The sequence below is a fragment of the Malus domestica genome, chromosome 05 (genome assembly GCF_042453785.1).
Source record: "Malus domestica chromosome 05, GDT2T_hap1".
In the NCBI taxonomy this organism is placed as follows: Eukaryota; Viridiplantae; Streptophyta; class Magnoliopsida; order Rosales; family Rosaceae; genus Malus; species Malus domestica.
This window is the reverse complement of record NC_091665.1, coordinates 8,177,533-8,199,816: the sequence shown is the minus strand read 5'-3', so window position 1 is coordinate 8,199,816 and position 22,284 is coordinate 8,177,533. Positions and strand designations below refer to the sequence as shown.

General features: G+C 40.7%; 1 protein-coding gene and 1 long non-coding RNA gene across 3 annotated transcripts; one reads left to right on the top strand and one right to left on the bottom strand.

The window, feature by feature from the left end:
* Window positions 1-2,689: 2,689 nt before the first annotated feature.
* LOC139196365 (uncharacterized) lies at window positions 2,690-21,864 on the bottom strand. Of its 2 annotated transcripts, none has more exons than XR_011581195.1 (5): window positions 21,737-21,864; window positions 21,305-21,575; window positions 21,140-21,201; window positions 6,085-6,291; window positions 2,690-4,230 (listed from the first exon to the last, which is right to left on the bottom strand). It is a non-coding gene; the product is annotated as an uncharacterized lncRNA (long non-coding RNA). The 2 variants fall into 2 exon arrangements; XR_011581194.1 differs by having other exon boundaries at window positions 2,690-4,081; window positions 21,737-21,863.
* Window positions 2,845-4,309, top strand: LOC103436548 (2-oxoglutarate-dependent dioxygenase 19-like). The gene is made up of 2 exons (XM_008374982.4): window positions 2,845-3,114; window positions 3,284-4,309. The coding sequence occupies exons 1-2, from the start codon at window positions 2,845-2,847 to the stop codon at window positions 4,100-4,102; spliced, it is 1,089 nt and encodes a 362-aa protein (XP_008373204.1). The 3' UTR covers window positions 4,103-4,309.
* Window positions 21,865-22,284: the final 420 nt, after the last annotated feature.

Below are 22,284 nucleotides of genomic sequence, written 5' to 3'. Positions count from 1 at the left end.
TATCAAAAGTTAGTTTCAATGGATATTAACATACCAAAGAGTGAACAACAACCAAAATTGTTAGTGTGCCACGGTGCCCTTCTCAAGTTTAGACATCTTGCTGTTCATGAAAACAGGGTTCTCCCCAGGCACATAGTCATAATCCGGCACCTTTCACCTTAGAGACGTACATGTTTTCAACTGGACCACAACTCAAAAAACTCAATGTTTAACAACTTTGTGAACAACCCCCTCTACAATCTCTCCCCTGAAAAGCTTGAAGGTGATGGTGCTAAAACAACTGGAAACAACACATCCCCAGTCCGTTTCCTCACTTTACACTCTCCTACGCTCACCAGAGTTGTGAGTACAAGATAGTATCACTTATAGAGATGGGCAATGGTTATGGCAGGCGGGTAACCGCGATTATTTACCCATAACCGTTTATGCTCATACCCGCATAACCGTTTACCCGTTGGGTAATTACCTAAACAGTTATACCAATACCCATAACCGTTTATAAACGGTTAACCATACTCATGACCACGTACCCATTTAATCGTAACCGTTTACCTGTTTATCCATTGAGCCATTTTTTACCCATTTACCCCTTCTTCTTTTTTACCGTTTACCGATTTATTAGTTGGTAAAGTTAATTTGAAGGTATTGTTAAGGGACCATAGTGTATATATATGCATATATTCTGTATCTATACATAAAGCACAAGAGTGTAGCAAGTGAGATTGATTGGAGTCTATCTTCTCCAGTCACGGCCATATAAGTGTCCTCGTATGTCAAATAAGCTCTCTGAACTGAAATATGGCCATAGTCTCCGAAGTAGAAGTTGTAGATTGCCTCGTACCTGTCTCCCACTTTCTCGGGAAAGTTTTGGATCAAAACACACATGTCTCTGTCCCTCCCGTGTACACATGCACTTCTTGAACTTTTGGGAAAATTTAAAAACACAAATGATTATAATTAAGTTTCCACAACTCATCCAAAATGCACTTATGTTCATAATCACTTTTAATAAAAGTGCTTTTATTAAAATAAACGGTTTAGGGTTTTAATTTTTTAATTTTTTAATTTCACATATATTAAAATAAACGGGTACCCATTTATAACTGTTGTTAATACCCATAACCGCCCATTTAAATTTCACGGGTAAACGGTTATACCCATAACCATTTAATTATTTAAACGGCTACCCATAACCATAACCGTGAAATTTAAGTAAGCGGGTAACTGTGATTACTCATAACCGATGAGTTTTTGCCCATCCCTAATCACAGATCTTTCGTTGCCTTTCTCGATGCAAGATCCTCCAGTAGGGGGACTACAAACTACTTATGGAGCATCGATTCTCACCACTATCTTAAAATCTATATTACAAGAATGTTACTACCAAACTCGAATTTCTTATTTTTTGACACTTTGGATTTTGATAACATACATGTTTCAATGTTTTTGTTCTCAACAATCATGGATTAAATTACCAAACGCATTCTTAAATCATAGAAATGAGAAATCCTATTTGTGATTTTCGTTTTCCTTCATTATTCTTCAAAATTCATTTTTGTTAAACGTTACCAAACAAACCCTTATTTTCTATTAGTTTGGAATTTGTTTTTTAGTACATAGTCAACATTATTTTGATGTTCTGCAAAACATAAACTAATATTGTTTTCTGCATTTTTGACTTAATTTTTATAAATTAAATATTGTTTTTTGAATTTCTCATGGTCTGAGTGTAAGAATATCACAGTATAGTATTAGGATCACAAAAGAAAACAATATGCAGACTATACTCGCATGTGCACGTAGAATGGCATTAATGACAAGCATGCATATGATCCTGAAGTAATTACCTGTCGCCATGAGTGCTTCTGGTGCAAGATTGAAGTAGTCTTCTACTTCCAATACCTCTTTTATGAACTCTACTAGCTAGCGAAATAGGTTTGTTGTTTTGTGACATTCAGTTGGTATGGAAGTAGGGATTGCTTCTTGGTTATATAGTTAGGGTTTCAACCAATTCCACCCTATTAACGGAAAGGATATCCACCCTAATCTTTTCTAATCAATTAGAGTCTCATCATGATTCTTATACCTTGTATTCTCTTAATAAAAGGCACATGATTGATTGCATGTAATTAGGACTCCAATATGTTTATTCCTTTAAGGCTCTGAGAATCATAAAAATTTCATTAACTTGATTACCAAGTCAACTATCTCAAATATTCTCGGCATAATTCATTGCCATTCACAAATGGTTTTACCTTGAGTTCGTTTAAGTAAACAAGCCGCCAAACGCATTAGTTTCCGTATCTGTAAAATGAAAATTTGTTTTACGAATCGTTTTACTGTTATTTGACAGTCTGGAAGACTGATTCAGAGAGATAACCTGTCTTTAAATTTTGATGTTCAAGAAGGAGTTGGAGAATGCATAGGTCAAGAAAAGAAAAGGCCAGACTCCAGTCGTGAGTTTACTGGAAGACTTGCTGAAGAGCTTAGTGAAAGGGAGACCGAGCAAGTGGTTGACTGTCTGGAAGATTTGGTCAAGCTTGGGGACCTTATCGAGTCTCTTGCCCTACAAATTGAAAACCAGATTTATTATTTGGCAGCCTGGAAGCCTTGGTCGAGTTTGGAGACCTCATCGAGTCACTTGCCCTACGAATTTAAACTAAATTTAGATATAAACATTGGTTTCACGTGGGAAAAAAATAAAGATTTCTTGCCTATAAAAATAAACCATTCTGTATATTAGCCGTCCAGCCCTACTCAAACACCACTGATTAATTCCCTAATTCTCAAGACAAACATACTCTCTCTCTCTCTCTCTCTCTCTCTCTCTCTCTCTCTCTCACAATGGCACCTTCAATGACTTCAACGGAGGCATCCAATGGTAATCAATCCAAAGCAGCAAGCATCAAAACCCTAGCTGACTCAGCTGCTCTCACTTTTGTACCTTCCGAGTACACCTACACCAAAAATCCCAACGACATGGGAGATGCAAACGACCCAGAACATTCAATCCCCATCATTGATTTTGCTCTTCTCACCTCTGCCTACCCTGATCAAAGGGCACAAATGATCCAGAAGCTAGGCAGAGCTTGCCAAGAATGGGGCTTCTTTCAGGTATTCACACTCACAGTTTGTCATTCTACGATACAAACTCAATATTTGACTTTTGTAATATACACTTACTAGTTATTAATATATGCTTGAACATGTGGCAAATTAATTGAAGAATGCTAGTAATAATGAAACATGAAATAATTATTTTCATGCGCATGATGTCTTTTAGGTGATCAACCACGGGGTACCAGAGAGCTTGATGGAAGCAATGGTCGACGCGTGCCAGAGATTTTTTGAGCTGCCGGAGGAGGAGAAGAAGGAGTTCCAAACAAGGAACCTGCTGGACCCAATCAAGTGCGGCACCAGCTTCAACGTCGCAATCGACAAAGTTCGCCTCTGGAGGGATTATCTCAAGGTCATCGCACACCCCGAGTTCAACTCCCTCTACAAACCGGCTGGATACGGTGAGGTTTCGTTGGAGTTCAGCAAAAGAACCCGAGCAGTGGCAACCGAAATATTGAGTGGAATATCAGAGAGCTTGGGATTGGAGGCCGATTACATTGCGAAGGCCATGAATTGGGATCGCGGCTTGCAAATTCTGGCAGCGAATTACTACCCGGCTTGCCCGCAGCCCGACCTGGCAATCGGTATTCCTCCTCATACAGATCACGGGCTGGTGACGCTCTTGATTCAGAATGATATGTGTGGCCTTGAAGTCAAGCACAATGATAAGTGGGTCTTGGTGAATTCCGCTCCGGGCTCTTTTATTGTTAACGTTGGTGATCAAATGCAGATTCTGACAAACGACAAGTACAAGAGCATATGGCATCGAGCAACTGTGAACAACACAGCGACGAGGATATCGATCGCCGTGCCACATGGACCGGCACTGGACACGCCCACTCTACCGATCCCGGAGTTGCTAGAAAAGGAAGGTGAAACAGCAAAGTACATTGGAATGACATATGAGAAATTCATGGAACTTCAGGCAAGCCCCGCTGCCTACATGGTGCCTTGCTTGGATCACCTGCGCGTCAAGGACAATTGAAGTAGTCAATCTCCTATAAGAGATTTGATCTACTTTCTATGAGAGATTCAGAGCAGCATGGTCGTCCCATTTTTCCCATGTTGGTCGTTGTCTTGATTTCATTCTACATTTCTTCTTTTATTCTTGGCCTGAAGACTCCGATTTTATTTGTAAATCATTATTGTATTCTTATGAAATATTGACCAATAAAATAGATATCGATTTTAATGATTTGTTCTTAAAACTTGAATTGTTCTTAAAACTAACTTTTAAGAACATCTCTTAGAAACAGTTTTTTTTAGGTTTCAAAAACGTGTTTGGCATTGAACTTAAAAACTATTTTTGAATCTAAAAATTTGAAAACTTGTTTGATTTAACTCTTGAAAACAGTTTTTTTTTTTTTTAATTTATGTATTTGTTTTAAGATATACAAAACATATGAAATTAAACCTTAATGGGGAATTTTCACACCACGTTCAGATTTGCATCATATCCTTGTTTCTAACTTGATGGGGAATTTTCACAAACACCTAATGCTCTAATAGCTCCACATAACCAATTTTAATAGAAATATATAATGTATACTTAGCCTCTCTAAACATCACAACAAATTCAGTTCACAAATCAATCCTTAGCCTCTCTAAACATCACACCAATTTTAATAGATATATGTGTGTGTGTGTGTGTGTGTGTGTGTGTGTGTGAGAAAGAAAGTTGCAGCTGCAAGATTCATTGAGTATCATTAAGTAAGCTATGTCACAACCCTTTCAATTGCCCTTCTCCTTTGCCCACCTTTATACTATGTTCCAAACAAATGATTTAAGACACAAGGGGCCAGCAAGAATTAGCCACGTCTGATTGCCGCTTGTTAATTTTTACTTTGCATCAATGCCAAATTGCCAATGATTAAAGGAGGGTCTTTGTGTTAATAGCTGATTAACTATGGGCATACTGGACCCAGCAGAGCACAGATGAACCCCATTTCTGTTTGTTTGATGAAAAACCTAATATTTATTGATTAACTTTTTTTGCAAATTAAAAACTAGGACATAATATCCTTAAAAAGCAGCAATGCAAACAAATGAAATTAGAAGTGTTCTTAAATTATAGTAAATTACAGAACCAATATATTAATGAAACCCATAGATTTACGAAACAATGGATTCGAACAACAGATCTACAGAAAATTAAAACATGAATAACTTAAAGAGAGAATCTGGGAACAGAGCTTCATGGTTAGCAAAATAGGAAAAAATAAATGTTCTGGACCAAAAAATTTTAAAGGAGAACAATTAATGAAAAGGAAGAAGCTTTAGCTCTTCTTCTCCAGTAACTCTTCAAAAACCAGAGATTGCATTTGAAACCAGAGCTTGCAAAGTAGAGACTTTGAACTAAAATACCACAAACCCACATTTTCATTCAGAACCACAAGTTCCCAAACATTTAAATTAAGGACTTGGATTCTCTGCCCTCCCAATTCGGTGCCCTCCCCGTGCCCTCTTGTTTGTGTGGTCACGGTTAAGCCACGTCAATATTTTATATTACTATTTTTTTTTTGTCTTATTATTTTTATAAAAAATAATATAAAATGTTAGCATGGATTAACCGTGACCACACAAAACAGGAGGGCACGGAGAGGGCACCGAAATGGGAGGGCAGAGAATCCAAGTCCTTAAATTAAACCAAAAAAAAAATATAATGTAATAACAAACTAAAAGCAACATAACCCATAAATTCACTGTCTAAAAGAAGCTCTTTAAACCCAGAAAAAGGATATTAACCCAGAAAAGTTAACAAATTTTCAATAAAAAAGCATCAAAACCCAGAAATTCATAAAGCTAAAACAAGCTCTTGAAACCCAGAAATATAAGAGCTTTCAGATTAACTTGCTAATATGCTAGTCTAAACATCAATCCTTAGCCCCTCTAAACAACACAACAAATTCAGTTCACAAATCAATCCTCATGGGAACCAAACAAAACAGTAATAGAAAGACCCATTACCTTGATCGTTCTTGGCAGTGAAGAGAATGGCCCAGTTTCGTCCCTAATCAAGCACTCAGAGATTTGAGGCTTAAAGCTATTCACCCGAACCTTCACCCTATTGGCCGGAATATCTTGGTCATTCGTCGTTGGTGAGGCGCAAGGCCTGCTCGCGGTCTGCGCGGCGCAGGTACTCGGACCTCCATCACGGCGCAAGGATATGAATTCCTGAAAAAAAAAAAAAAAACCCCTAAAACCTGACTTTTGTTGTTTTCAAATTATAATGGGCTGTTCTTAAATTTTTTGAGTCCAGTTTTGTAAAATGGGCTTACCAAACAGGTTTTTTTTATCTTAAAACTTAAAAATTATTTTTAAGTTAAAAACTATGGATTCAAATCCAATACCAAACAGGTCCTAAAGTTTTTTTTTCATTCTTTACGTCTTAGTACATGCATAGGAAATGTTAGAAAGAAAACTCATAATGAAAATGATTCCAATTTACATTCCTTGTAAGTAAAAATGCCCCAAAAATAAAGTTACCCGGACGCATTATCAATGGGCCATGGATTTCATTTTCAATCAAAGAAGTCGCACATATCCGCTGCAAACGAAGTCACACATCGCCTGACTCAATAGTGCCAAACTCACTTCGACTGATTCTTATACAAACTCTCGTTGTAATTGGTTTGAAAAATGCCCAGACATTGTTTATGACCTTGTGTTTGAGAAGGGTCTTTCCCATGTATAATCAGTCTCTTTACTTCTTGGCCTTTTGGCCTTTAATTATAAGGAAAACTAATGAAAATGGCTTGAAAACTTTGAGTTTTAATGATAAGGACAAAATAAAGGGTAAAGTGAATAGTACCATGATTGACTTTTTAGTATGAAAATGTGGTTTTTCGTTAAAGTGAACAGTGCCGGGTGCTTTTCGTTAAAGTTCCCTTATATTCGCCTCTAGATTTAAAAAATAAAAAATAAAACTCAAAAACTCCATGCTTAACAACTTGTGAACGACCCCCTCTGCAATCTCTCCCCAGAAAACTTGACGGTGATGGTGCTAAAACAACTGGAAACAACACGTCCCAGTGTGCTGCCTCACTTTACCCTCTCCTACGCTCTCCAGAGTTGTGAGAGCTAAATAGTATCACAAATCTTTCGTTGCCTTTCTCGATGCAAGATCCTCCAGTAGGTGCAGTACAAACGACTTTTGGGGCATCAATTCTTTCATATCTAAGCTCTCAACAGGGATTACAACATTTCAGGGCAACTGCACTATAGCAAACATGGTTGCTTTCTCCTACCTGTCATAAACCAAAGATGAAACAGCAACCAATTCTACATTAGTTCTGATCCCTAAATCCTTCTAACATGCATTGTCTTTGCCCTACGTAAGTTAATCATTCATGTGAAGTCAATGTTCTATGCATGTAAAAAAACATGAGGTGAAAGATGTCCACAACGAATAACACCGGCTAGATGTTGGAAGCCAAATAGTCTCCAGCTAGAACAAGAAAAACAAGAAGCCAACAGCTAGTTCTGTTAACGGCTAGTTTCTCAAGCTAAGTCCAAGAGGCAAATGGAGGGCTGAGTTTAAAACTGGGCTGCATGGTTAAAATTGGAGTAGTACAATGTGTGAACACGGAAAATTCCTGAAAGAAAGAGACAAGAACAACGTGCACAAACAAATATTTGTATTTGATGATTTTGGGTTACAATCTCTCTCTATTTTGATCCTCTGATTCGATCTCCGTAAGGTTTTGATTTATGGATATTTGGTTGATCCAAGGGCCGTGGAGGCTTGATTTTGGATGAACTGTTGAAAGTTCCTTCAAAGGGGCCGTGGGCTTGATCTTTGAAGGTGGATTTGAGCGGATCTTCAAGGAGCCGTTGGGGGCTTGATCTTGAGGATGAGTGTTTCTTCAAGGGCCGTTGAGGCTTGATCTTGAATAACGGTGATGAAAGAATCTTCAAAGGCTTTTGGGCTTGATCTTGAAGAACGGTGGCTGTGTGGATTCGTTGATGTTGTTGATCCAAAGGGCCGTTGGGGCTTGATCTTGGACGAACGGATGATGAACGATTGTGCTTTCTTCAAGGGTCGTCGGGGCTTGATCTTGAATTGGTGGAAGTTCTTCAAGGGCCTTTGGGGCTTGATCTTGAATTGGTGGATGTATGATCCAAGGGCCGTCGGGGCTTGATCTTGGAAGAACGATGAACGAAGAACGAAGAACACTTTCTTCAAGGGCCATCGGGGCTTGATCTTGAATTGGTGGATGATTGTTGATCCAAAGGGCCGTTGAGGCTTGATCTTAGGATGAACGATGAACGAAGAACGAAGAACGAAAAGAACACTTTCTTCAAGGGCCGTCGGGGCTTGATCTTGAATTGGTGGATGATTGTTGATCCAAATGGCCGTTGAGGCTTGATCTTAAGATGAACGATGAACGAAGAACGAAGAACGAAGAACGAAAAGAGCTTTCTTGATTCTTCGGGAACCTGGATGCTTAAGAGCTTCGGAGTTTCAGAGTTTCAGAGCTTCAAGAATTTTGCCTAATGATTTTGGTTCCCCCAAATGAATGAAATGGGCTTGTATTTATAGAATTTTTCAAGGCCTAATTTTGAATATAATATCCCAGATGAAATAAGTTGTTTCTGCCAGGTGTTGACACGTGTCCTATTTGATGACTTTTCCAACTCATTTCAATTTTCGTTGAGTCGCACGCTACGTGTAAAATTTATGTAATACATGAGCGTTGAAACTTTGATTTATCGGTCAACATTTATTTACCGAAATTTTGATGTCTACAAATGCCCCCACTTCAAGGCGCGTCATATACATGTGCTTGTCACATGTAGGAGATGCGTTTTGAAGTATCTTAATGTAGATGTCGATCCAAGGGCCGTCGAGGCTTGATCTTGAATTGGGCTGGAGATTTCTTCAAGGGCCGTTGAGGCTTGTTCTTGGACTTTGTTTGAGATTTCTTCAAGGGCCGTTTGAGGCTTGTTCTTGAACTTTTGTTTGAAATTTCTTCAAGGGCCGTCGAAGCTTGATCTTGAAGGTTGAAATTGGACCACAAGGAGCTTCATGTGGTAGATGATCTTTGGCTTTGGTAGTGGATGAATCGGCACGTATTTGTTTTTTTGCGCTTTGTTGACTTTCCACAACTTTGATCTTGAACTGGGTTGGAGGATTTTCTGGATTCCTCCAATTGTTGATTTTCCACAGCTTATTCTTGAACTAGGTTTTGATTCAAGGGTGGTAGACATTTAATCTTGAATCAGACTTGTGATTTCCTCAAGGGCCATCGAGGCTTGATCTTGAATTTGGCTGGAAGCTTCTTCAAGGGCCGTTGAGGCTTGATTCTTGAAGGTTGACTCGAACACATGGCAAGCATGCACGAGGTGAAGGTGACGACTTGTTGCTTTGTTCAATCTTTCTAATTCACACCTGAGCAGTTTGGTCAGCGGTATGATCTTCAAGATTGATGGGCTTTTCTTCCAATGGGTGACTTGATCTTTAAGGTTTGGATTCAAGGGTGGTGAATTGGCAAGTGCAGCCCGCAACGCCTGGCGAGTCGACCCAAGAATTTGAGGGTCAAAACGAGTCCTCCACCCAGAGTGATTGCAAACATGATGATATGAGATACTTTTGCTTTTGAAGAAGTAGCGGATGAATCGGCACGTGCTTTGTTGTGCTTGTCTCCACATGCTTCAATGTATCATTTTCCCTTGTCTTATCTATTCTTCTGGCAGAATGTAGCATCTTCTCGAGTTCTTCAACTCAGACTCCTTCTACTGAGTTGACTGTGCAGGCTGCATTCTTCTCTGCTTGTTTCTTCTGCACGTTGTCTCCACATGCTGCAAGGTATCATTTTCACTTGCCTTATCTGTTTTTCAGGCAGATGTAGCAGCTTCTTTGGAAGTACAGCAGCAGTGGGAGACGAGTACTCGAGAGCAGTGCTAGGTAGGCAATCAGGGAAGGGTTCCAAGCAGTCGGTTCCTTACCCGAGTTTGAGTGGAGGTTCCGGCATATTGTTTTCTTTATCCTTGTCTTTGTAGGTAAGAACAAGGACAAAGGAAAGGACAGGGATAACGCATGATATGAGATACTCTTGCTTTCTACCCTGGTGATATGATATACTTTTGCTTTGGAGTCATTGGCTTGCAGAGGTACCCCAAGGAATAAGGAACACTGAATGACTCGAGAGGTTTCGTTGGGAAAGCATTCTCGGAGATGAAGAAAGGTTCTCGGAGATAAAGAAATGTTATGTATGTCTGCCTTGCTATGGAGGGTGAAGGTGGACAGTTATAGGAAATTCTTTAGTACCTGTAGAGGTACTATTCTTTTACTTGTGTCGGCAACCAACGCGTGATTAATCAGTATGGCTTCACGTGCTTTCTTCTTTATCAGAAATCTTCGACAAATTGTCCGAAATTTTCGTCAAGCTGAGTGTGCATGTGACAGGTGTTGACGAGGCTGAAAAAGACTGGCGCCTCTTCGATATCTGGGATCGGCGCTTCGACAAATTGCCCGTGATTTCCGCAAAGCTGAGTTTGCGCGTGACGGGTGCTGACGAGACTGAAAAAGACTGGCGCCTCTTCGATATCTGGGATCGGCGCTTTAACAAATTGCCCGTGATTTCCGCAAAGCTGAGTTTGCGTGTGACGAGTGGTTCATCCAAGTAGATGGAGGTTGCATGTAGGGGCCAGATCTTCCAGCTTTCAACTCTGCATTGACACCACCATTGCTGCTACCAGACTCATTTGCAGAATATTCACTACCTCCGGTAGGGATGTTATACATGTTGTCACCAGTTCCAGGTAGAGGTGTTGGAATTGGGGTTGCAGGAATTGGGGTTTGCAACGGCGTTGGAGGGAAGAGCATCTCAGCAGTGGGAGTTTCATACTCCTCGGTCCCTTCATACGGTACATTGAGATCGTGAATTGGAGTAACCCCACTGCCCCGCCGACCTCTCTATAGGATTATTTACTACACCAGCCTGCACCGTCTTCGCCTCCCAAGTTCCTTGAAGCTCATTCAGAACGTCTTCCCCAGGGTCGTTGTTCATGAACTCCTCGCGGACCTTGTTGATGACATCCTTAATAACACTGACGTAGACACCGCTCGTGGAGGCCGCCATATTTTAAATCTCAGCTCCGCCTACCTCCGATTCCGTCAAGCAAAAAGCAAAATCGAATCGAAGATTTCCCGGTAGAATTGAGGAAGAGAAATCTTCAGCGCAGACAATCGATACCAGTTTGAAGACCTAACATGCAATTAGGTTTGGGGTGTGTGAGTGTAAAGGCGGAAAAGTACAGTTCAGGGTAGAGAGGGTAGCTTCTCAAACCAGAACGTAGGTGGGGTGCTGCTGCTGACGGCGCTGCTACAAAAGGAGCAAGAGCAGCTGGTCCTGGGTCGACTCGTGGCCTGTGGTATTGGCTTGCTTTGGCTGCTGTTTCCATTGCACCGTTGCACCAATATTGGGTGGTCTTGATGTTACCGTGGGTGAGCTAAAGACGAAGGAGATGGAGCACGGCAAGGGGGATAGAAGTTGGTTGCCCTAGGAGGTAGGTGTGGAGGAAGAAGGCCGAGATTCTTAGGATCGAATAGCCTCTCGCCGTTTGTAGGTGACAACGACACCAGGAAGTCGCCGACAGTTTTCACGCTTCAGGATAGACGAGATTCGCTTCTTGAGCTTGGAGTGGATAGAGATGTCTCTAAAAAATGGAGGAGGCTGCTCAATTTTTAGAGAGACAAACTGCCCATGCAGCAGCATGAAGATCTCACTAGAGGAGAAGGGCAAAATGGAGCAGTGGGCTTTGGTGAGCCCCAGTCTTGATGGTGAGATCAGGCTTGGTGTTGAGGCCGAAGCTAATGATGGCGATGGTTAAAATGGGCCTTCATCCATTCCAGCCCACTATTTGGGCTTGCCGATATTTTGATTCTTTTTTTTTTTTTTTTTTTTTTTTTTTTTTTTGTAAATACATAAACATATGTATTCATCATTTATTTTTAATAAAATTGACTTTCTTTAATAAAACATTTATTTATATTTTGATGTGACTGAACTCGAAATTTTGAATATTCAAGCTGTCTACGTACCCCTCCAAAGAAGAGATCAAGTCGTAACGTAGTTCAAATACATTTTTTTTTTTGGTGCCGTACGCAATTTATGCTCTTGCGGGCCAGGAGCATGTTGTGTCGCCTTTTAAACTCGTGCACACCAGGAGTGTTGATGTTGCCTTTTATGCTCGTGCAGACCAGGAGCATTTGGTGCTGTGTTGCAGTTTCAGCTCGTGCAGGCAAGGAGCGTTTTGGTGTTGCCTTTTATGCTCGTGCAAACCAGGAGCGTTTGGTTCGTGCAGTTTAGGCTCATGCGAACAAGGAGCATTTGGTGTTGCCTTTTATGCTCGTGCAGACCAGGAGCGTTGATGTTGCCTTTTATGCTCGTACAGACCAGGAGCTTTGTGCCATGCAGTTTAGACTCGTGCGGGCGAGGAGAATTTGTGAATTTTGTCAAGCAATCCGGGAGAGGCGTTCCTCATAATTTTCATAGCAAGGAGCTTTGACCGCGTGATTGAAGAAGTCTTCAGGCAAGAAATCACGCATCGTGATGGGGATGGACGATCTATGTGTCGAAATTTCATCATCTTCAACACGTTCACGTTGCTTTGAAGGTTGACAAGAGCTGCTTTGCCCCCTTTCCGATTGGCGGACTTGTGGAGGACGTATGCTTCTTGTGCAATTTCTTAGGAGTGACTTGAGTCCATCCTTCAACTTTGCTTGTCTTGGAGGATGCCCTCAGCTGTTGAGGTGAAAACTTTGTGTCGAAAGAGCCATAAGTGATGGTGGTATAGTTTGACTTCACCACATCGTAAAGATCTAGCTCGATGATTCCTTTCTGAGCCAACTTCATGATGAGATCTTTCAGCACGAAGCACTTTTCTGTCGGATGACTGATGAAGCGGTGGAATTTACAGTACCTTGGACTGTCGGTGCGATTCATCTCTTCTGGCCGTCTGCACTCAGGCAAGCCGATCACCTTCTTTTCCAGCAAGTCTTCTAACATGGCAACCACATCAGAGTCGAGGAATGGATAAGTCTTCTCCTCAAGCTCCTTCAAAGTGCGTCTACGCATCTCTTGATCACGAAAAGCTTCGGTTTGAATCACCTTGCCTCGTGTGAAGATTTTGACGGGAGATGTGTTGACCGTCATTGCTTCCTTGGTGGATTTCCACGTAGCCTTCTCCACCTTTGTCTCAAGAACTTTGTCGTTCTTGTAGTCGGCGATCGGTTCCTTCTTCCCATGATGGGAGATGCTTAACTCCATGTCATGGGCGCGGGTGGCTAGCTCTTCGAAGGTCCGTGGTTTGATACCTTGAAGGATGTATTGCAAACCCCATTGCATGCCTTGGATACACATCTCGATTGAAGAGGTTTCCGAGAGCCTGTCTTTACAGTCGAGGCTTATAGTTCGCCATCTGTTGATGTAGTCAATGATTGGCTCATCTTTCCATTGCTTTGTGTTTGTTAGCTCTAGCATGCTCACAGTGCGGCGGGTGATGTAGAAGCGGTTGAGGAATTCCCTTTCCAACTGTTCCCAGCTGTTGATGGACTCAGGCTCTAAGTCCGTGTACCACTCAAAGGCGTTTCCTTTCAGCGAGCGCACAAACTGCTTGGCGAGGTAGTCTCCATCCGTCCCCGCATTGTTGCAAGTTTCAACGAAATGTGCAACGTGCTGCTTTAGGTTTCCTTTTCCATCAAACTGCATGAACTTTGGTGGTTGATATCCCCTCGGCATCTTTAGGGCATCAATCTTCTTTGAATAGGGCTTTGAGTACAACCCGGAGGTATTTGAGCTCCCTTCGTACTATGCCTTGACGGTGCTGGCGATCATCTCCTGCAGTTGCTGGATAGAAAGAGATCCCATGAGTGCTGCTGCTTGGTCTGGCTCCGGCTTCATATCGATATTCTCCACCGGAGGCTCCTCTTCTGAGTTAGGGTTATCGCCGTCCTGTGGCTCCAGTCGGCTGACGAATGCAGCGATTTGCAAGTCTTTTTCTTCCACAGTTCGGGTTAGCCTTACGATTGCTTCATTCATTTGAGCCAGCTACTCATCGATTAAAGTTGCTCCAATGGTCATGACTTGCATGGCTGAACTGCCGCTCGAATCGGCATCGGAGAGCATGGATTCGGAGTATTTCCTTGGACTTTCGCCCCTTGGTGCCTTTGGTGAGGCTAAGGTGATCAAAGGCTCGTGCCTTGGGTGCTCTTGTTCCCTTGGCAGAGTTGATGCAGAGGTGAAAGAGGCGGCAGAAGTAGTTCTTGCCTTGCTTCGAGTCGTGATGCCTAAAGTGACACCACTTGCGACGAGGACGCTCTTGTTCTTTGCGCCAGTTGCGGGAACAGTTTGAGCCTTCCTTGATGCCATTAATTTTGGAAGTGTGCTCGAATTTCTTGAATGGAGAAAAAGATGAGAGGTAGAGATTGTCCCACTGGGCGTGCCAATTTGTGAACACGGAAAATTCCTGAAACGAAAACGACAAGAACAACGTGCACAAACAAATATTTGTATTTGATGATTTTGGGTTACAATCTCTCTCTATTTTGATCCTCTGATTCGATCTCCGTAAGGTTTTGATTTATGGATATTTGATTGATCCAAGGGCCGTGGAGGCTTGATTTTGGATGAACTGTTGAAATGGGCCGTGGGCTTGATCTTTGAAGGTGGATTTGAGCGGATCTTCAAGGAGCCGTTGGGGGCTTGATCTTGAGGATGAGTGTTTCTTCAAGGGCCGTTGAGGCTTGATCTTGAATAACGGTGATGAACGAATCTTCAAGGGCTTTTGGGCTTGATCTTGAAGAACGGTGGCTGTGTGGATTCGTTGATGTTGTTGATCCAAAGGGCCGTTGGGGCTTGATCTTGGACGAACGGATGATGAACGATGGTGCTTTCTTCAAGGGTCGTCGGGGCTTGATCTTGAATTGGTGGAAGTTCTTCAAGGGCCTTTGGGGCTTGATCTTGAATTGGTGGATGTATTATCCAAGGGCCGTCAGGGCTTGATCTTGGAAGAACGATGAACGAAGAACGAAGAACACTTTCTTCAAGGGCCGTCGGGGCTTGATCTTGAATTGGTGGATGATTGTTGATCCAAAGGGCCGTTGAGGCTTGATCTTAGGATAAACGATGAACGAAGAACGAAGAACGAAAAGAACACTTTCTTCAAGGGCCGTCGGGGCTTGATCTTGAATTGGTGGATGATTGTTGATCCAAATGGCCGTTGAGGCTTGATCTTAGGATGAACGATAAACGAAGAACGAAGAACGAAAAGAGCTTTCTTGATTCTTCGGGAACCTGGATGCTTGAGAGCTTCGGAGTTTCAGAGTTTCAGAGCTTCAAGAATTTTGCCTAATGATTTTGGTTCCCCCAAATGAATGAAATGGGCTTGTATTTATAGAATTTTTCAAGGCCTAATTTTGAATATAATATCCCAGATGAAATAAGTTGTTTCTGCCAGGTGTTGACACGTGTCCTATTTGATGACTTTTCCAACTCATTTCAATTTTCGTTGAGTCGCACGCTACGTGTAAAATTTATGTAATACATGAGCGTTGAAACTTTGATTTATCGGTCAACATTTATTTACCGAAATTTCGATGTCTACACAATGTTATCCTCAATGGAGATAAGATTGATGACTGTAGTATGGGACCAAAACCCTACTACTTTGATGATATATATATAAATGAAAGTATGATGCGGCAATGTTAGCAGCCATCACTCTCTCTCAGTGGCGAAGCAACACAGGGGCAAGTTGCCCCTCCCTTCGCCGGAAATCAAGCCTAGGAGCGGTGGTTCCGCCCCTTTGGTCCGGCCGGAAGTGATGGTGCTCAGCGTGCTATTAGGGTTTTTGTTGCTGCTATGTAGCAGAGTGTTTTAATTTTTTTTTTGGAAAATGCTTAAGTTAGATGAAGCCATTTCGGTTAGTGATTAGAAAATTTTTAAAATATTTCATAGGCAATGCTGAAGTTTCATTTAGTTGAATACAAAAAAATTAAAGTGGAGGCCACTGGTCCCCATCACCTCTTTGCATTCACACCATTCAATCCCACCCCCGTTTGAAAACCAATCAGAAAGCACAGAGGTGCGTTTTGCACCTCCCAAATTTTTAATTTCTAAATTTATATATTCCTAACTCTAATTGATTAAATAATACGAAATTTTGTTTAATTAATATAGAATCATAGAGTAATACACTAATATAGTTATTGATTATTAATTAGAGATATAAATCATACGAATGATTATTGATGAATGAAATTAGGGGTGGAAAAAAATACCAAAAATTTCAAACCAAACCGAAAAAATCCCGAAACCGAACCAAAAAAATCTCAAACCAAAAATCTCAAAAATTTCAGTACCCAATCTCAAACCGATCCAGAAATTTTGGTATAGGAATTGGTCTCACATTTTCATTCATTCGGTAATCCCGAACCAATCCAAAATAAAAAAATATATATATTATTTTATTTTAAATATATATTTGAAATTTTAACACCCGTCGGATTTGGTTGAGATTTAATCTCAACCGTTGAATCCAAATAAAACCCTCACTCAATCACTCTCTCTCGACCTCACCTCACCCTACTTTCCCATCCTCGCCGATTTCTCTCGATCTCTCTCCTCCTCCTTATTTGCCGTCTTCGAATCCGGCCACATCACACAAGTAACTCACCCTGATCTCTCTCTCGACTTCTCATCCCTCACTAAAAAACACCTTGCAAGAATGATAGCAGCTCAGGTGATAACATCGTCGATCCTCACCAAGAGTTTGGCTTTGTTTGAAGGACTTAAACCTTCAAGCCTTAAGTTCACTCAGTCTCAAACTATCTATATCTCTCTGTCTCTCCTTCTCGAATTCAAAGTTCAGCAACCACCTACCCTCTCACAATTTGACTCCGACGAACTCCCTTTACTCCAACCACCACCACACCTCACGGCTTCATCCCCCACCATCGATTATCTCTAGTCTCTGTGTGTGGGGTTTCGAATTAAGGTTAGGGTTTCAAAATGGGGGCTCGAGTCAGGAGGAGGACGCAGGTCCGTCTGACTATATCTTCACTTTGTCTCTCTCTCGACCACTGATTCACTGTCACTCTTTCTTATTTCAATTTGGGTTTTTAATGTAGGTTCAGATGATTTCAATTTCAATCTAGATGATTTGGATTTTGATGCAGGTTCAGTTTTGGGAAATCCCAAAATACTGAAAATATTTCGGGAATCCCGAAGTTTTGGTTTGGGATCAATCGTCAAATTCTTGTCCCGAAAATTTTCGATTTGGGATTTGGTATGCCATTTTTGGTTTGGTATCCCATATCAAACCAGCCCTGAATGAAATTGTTGTTTAGGGTAGAAACTGAATTCTTGATTATTGATTAATTAATGGATAAATTACATTTTATCCCTTCAGGTTTGAGGTCAATTTCAATTCCTTACAATATCTTTAAAACATTTCAATTTCATACATTTACTTATCATTTTATTTCAATTTCATACATCCGTTAAATGATGATGTGGCAAATATGGGATCAAATTTGTGTTGATGTGGCTGCCAAATTTGTGCCATGTGGTAAAAAAATAATTTTTTTATGCATTTAAAATATTATAATATTTACCCTATTTAAAAATAAAATAAAAATAAAAGAACCATCTTCTTCCTCATGACCTCCCCCTTCCTTACAACACAAACACCCCATCCCACCTCCCCTACAACCCCCACCCCACCCCACCCCACCCTCACCTTCCAGGAGACCGCCGCCACGCCCAAAAATCCCACCCGAGCCCAGAAACCATTCCCCTCAACCCACTCCCTCTCCTCCGCCCCACCCTAACTTGTACTTTTTCGCTTCTTCTATCTCCTTCGTCTCTCTCTCCCCCCCTCCATCAATGGCCTCGACCAGTGCTTTAAGCTCCCGGCTTTCAAACTTCCACCGCCTCACCGACTCCCAATACCACCTCTCTTTCCGTAAGCTACCTCTCTCTCCCTCTCAATATGTTTTGGCTTAGTACTAGTAGCAATCCTTTCAATTTTGTATGCAAGTATGTCTCAAATTGCATAGAAAAATTATAGATTTTTGGAAACAAGATAGAACGAAAATTGGGTTCCTTTTCATACCAATTTTATGCCCTTATTAGCAAACACTTTAGGAAGATTCGTAGCTTTGGCAATGTGGAAATTATGGTTGGCATGTTGGACCATATTCTGGGCATTGAAATTTGATGCCCCACCCCCATCTCCCCAGCAACCCCCCATCCCACCTTCTCCCTCTCCTCCACTCTCTTCTTCACCACCAAAACCACTTTTGCTTCCTAATTCCTTCCCCTTCCATCCGTCCCCCTACCTTCACCCCCAAACCTGAAGCTTCCCCCTCTCCTTCTTTGCGATTCAAACCCTAATCTTCTCTCTTTGCGATTCAAGCTCGTAAAAACCCAAATTGAAGGGGTTGAAGGCGTCGGGGTCCTGAAAGGGTGAGGAGTGTGAGGGTGCACCATCGAAGAGGGAGGATAGATCATCAGCGAGATTGGCAAGGGAGTTAGAATGAGCGGAGGCTGAGGAGGAGAAGAGGAGTGGAAATCCACTGGAGCCAAAGGGAGGGGCATCGGAGGAGGGGAAGGAGAAGAAAGGATTAGGGGGAAGGGATGGGGGATTTGGGTTGAGAGGAAGGATTTATGGGGTTTTTTTTAATAGGTAAATTATTATAATATTTTAAATGCATAAAAAAATATTTTTTTTGCCATGTGGCACAACTCTAGTAGTCACTTCAGCTCTTAACGGACCAATAGATGGAAAATGTAACGGATATATTATATTGAAATAAAATAGTACTTGAGGTATGAAAATGAAATGTTTTGAAGATGTTGTACGAGGTTGCAATAGACCTCAAACCTGAGGTGGTAAAATATAATTTACCCTTAATTAATTATTGATATTGATTGAATTCTTGTTTTTGGAATAATTTATATGATTATTGGTATTTATTAATTGAATTGTTGGTTTAATTACTTAATAGTCATATAGTATAGTTTACTCTAGGATTAAGAGTATTAAGACTTTTTTTCCCATTATACAATTACGTAATGAAATGATACAATAAGAAACAATGCTTAAATTCTCCTTCAAATATTCCGGCTAGTCCTCCTTTGAATATTCCACCTTCCCATTATTAGTATTGGTAAATTATGGACGACATTACTATATAAAAGAATTTGGTTGTTGCCATTTTTTACCCTTGCACTCTTTTAATTTTGCCCCTCCCCTTGAAAATTATTGGCTTCGCCACTGCTCTCTCTTACATTCTCATTCTATGTCAAAACCCTCACTAAAATTCCTTACCAAATACATACAAAACTACAAAACATTAACATGGCATCAGAGCCTAGGTTGGATTAAACCAACCGGGAGTTGTGAAAACCATTCTTTTAGGGGAGATTTCGAGTATTTGAAACCCTAGAAAGTGATTCAAGAATGAAGAGATGTCTAGATTAAGCAGCAGTGAGCTTAGAGCTCCCATTTTTAATGGTGAGAACTATGACTTTTGGAGGATTAAAATGGCCACCATAAGTCACAAGATCTCTGGAAAATGGTTCAAGAAGGGTATGAAGCTCCAAATTCAGATGATGAGTCAAATGATGATGAAGAGCTATGTGATTCGAAAGACAATTCTAAAAGATAATGTGATGAGAGATGCCAAGGAGCTGGGAATAATACAAGGAGCAGTTTTAGATGCCATTTTACCCAGAATATCAAATGAAGTGTCATCCAAAGCTGCTTGGGAAGTTCTTCAGACAAAATACAGAGGTGACAAGAAGGTAACCCAAGTAAAGCTTCAATCTCTTAGACGTGATTTTGAGTACACATGCATGAGAGAAGATGAATCCCTTAACGATTATTTTACTAGGTTGTTTGATGTTGTGAATCAAATGAAAACTTTGGGTGAAGAACTACATAAGGAGAGACTTGTACATAATTATTAATCAGTTTGACAAGATCCTATGATTCTATGGTGAATGTTATAGAGGAAACTAATGACACTGACACACTGGATGCACAAGAAGTTATGGCTTCCTTGAAAGCTTTTGAGCAAAAACTTAGAGAGGCATGCTGATTAGGGGTGGTTCGGTATGGGATCCCATACCGAAACTCTTGTCCCGATTCCCAAACCGAAATTTTCGGGAATCCCAATTTCAATACCGATCCCAAACCAAATTTTCAGGAATCCCAATTTTTGGGAATCCCGAAATAGTTTCGGGATTTCGGGACAAATCGGGAATCCTGAAATAGTTTTGGGCTTTTGGGCTTTTGGACAAAAAAAATGTACCCCATATTTTAATTTTCTCCAGTTACCTTCCTCGGCACCCAAAAACCCAGTTTTAAACTGGAAGTAAGAAACATATGGGAGATCAGTGTAAATTGCACGAAGCTGCACTCCCCAAGACCCACCATTGATAAATAGCTAGAGGAAAAATCTTAACTACAACCCAATTAGACACGAAGCTGCAATTTGGATTGTAAATTGCACGAATACCTTCAGCCCACCCATAGTTATCATTGAACAAAGCATTTACGCTAGAGCAATTAGCTAAATTGCAAAATTGAACTATAGGAAATAACATCAATTATCTATTCTCCAATTAATAGATCATTGGATGATCCACAATTAAAACAATGTAGATTCAGAGGAAGAAAACAAAAAAGATTAAATATTATCTAAGAGGAACAAACACACATTATCTAAGAGGAACAATATATTATTAATGATTTACTATTATCTTAACGACACTTATTGTGTGTACTTATACCTTATCTGCTATTTTACTTTTCCCCGAACAGAGCAGTTGTTCCTAACAGTAATAACTATAAAGACGAATGGTAACAATAACAACAATAGTATTTTCAAGAAAACAGAAGATGTGCATCCAACAATCCCAAATGGTAAAAGCAAACCATGACTCTTAAGTGTGCCTCTGTAACAATAGAAAATGAGATTTCGGAGGAAACATGGTAGCCTAAATAGTACCTCCTTACGCCTAGCCTCAATCAGAGCTGCTTCCTTTTCTTTCTCAGGTTACGAAAACAGAGCTGCTAAACAATACATACCAAAAATTAAATCTTAAAACCATTTGAAAACTTCAAAGCAGAATCTACCAACAGAAATTAGATTTCAAAACACTAAATTAATTACCTAATTTGGGGTGAGAGTGAGACTTGGACTCGGTGTGGTGGTGAGAGAGATCGCGAGAGAAAATCGCCCGAGAGAGATTGTGAGAGAGAGCGGTGGCTGTGTGGTGAAGGAAGGCTATGTGGTGTGGTGGTGGGCCGGTGGTTGGCCGGAATTCGACACAGACAGATGAGAGATGAGGGCTCGGTGAGGGAGGAGGCGCAGGGGCTTGGAGTTTGATGGATGGAATCAGGGAAATGGAACGGAGCTGTGAAAGAAAGAAATGGGATATGACCTAAAACAAATCAACGGCACAGATTAAATCTAAAACAATGAACGGTTCAAATAATTTTCTTATAATTAAAAAAATTATATATATATATATATTTTTTTTTTTTCTTTTTCGGTTCGGTATGGGAATACCGAAAAAATGAAATGCAAAACCGAATCCCATACCAAAATTTTCGGTTTGGTTTGGGATTTTTTTCCAGCCTTAATGCTGATGCAGCCACAAAGAGGGCTTTTCAGTCACTTGGTGTCAATCCTAGAGAGAGGAGTTCAACAGCTTAATTTTTCTGAAATGAAAACAACAACAAAGCTAGACCTTCTTACACTAGACATGTGGCGCACAAAAAGGGGCTTCAAAATTGGAAGTAGATCTGATGTAGCATCACCACTAGCATTAAAAAAGTCATTAAAATATATTTTTTTACAACGTTGCCAACTGGTGGAATCCAACCAAAGCTCCTTTTTGGGTATTTTTCCATCGTTTTAAATTATATGCTATTAACTTTCCGAAATTTTCCTAGAAACTGCGCTATAGGACTAGTGCTCAATTAGCAATAAACTTGTTGATCCCAAATTTTCACTGTTCAGATATTGTGGTTTATATATTTCAAAGAAGTTTTATTTTTTATTTTTTAACAAATGATATTATGTATATTAAGGAATGAGGGAGTAACCTAGATCTCACACTGAGCTAGCCACAAACGATAGTTCAAAGA

Coding starts and splice junctions, on each gene's coding strand:
- LOC103436548 (XM_008374982.4), top strand. CDS start 2,845: ATGGCACCTTCAATGACTTCAACGGAGGCATCCAATGGTAATCAATCC. Junction 3,115..3,283: donor AAGAATGGGGCTTCTTTCAG/GTATTCACACTC, acceptor GATGTCTTTTAG/GTGATCAACCACGGGGTACC.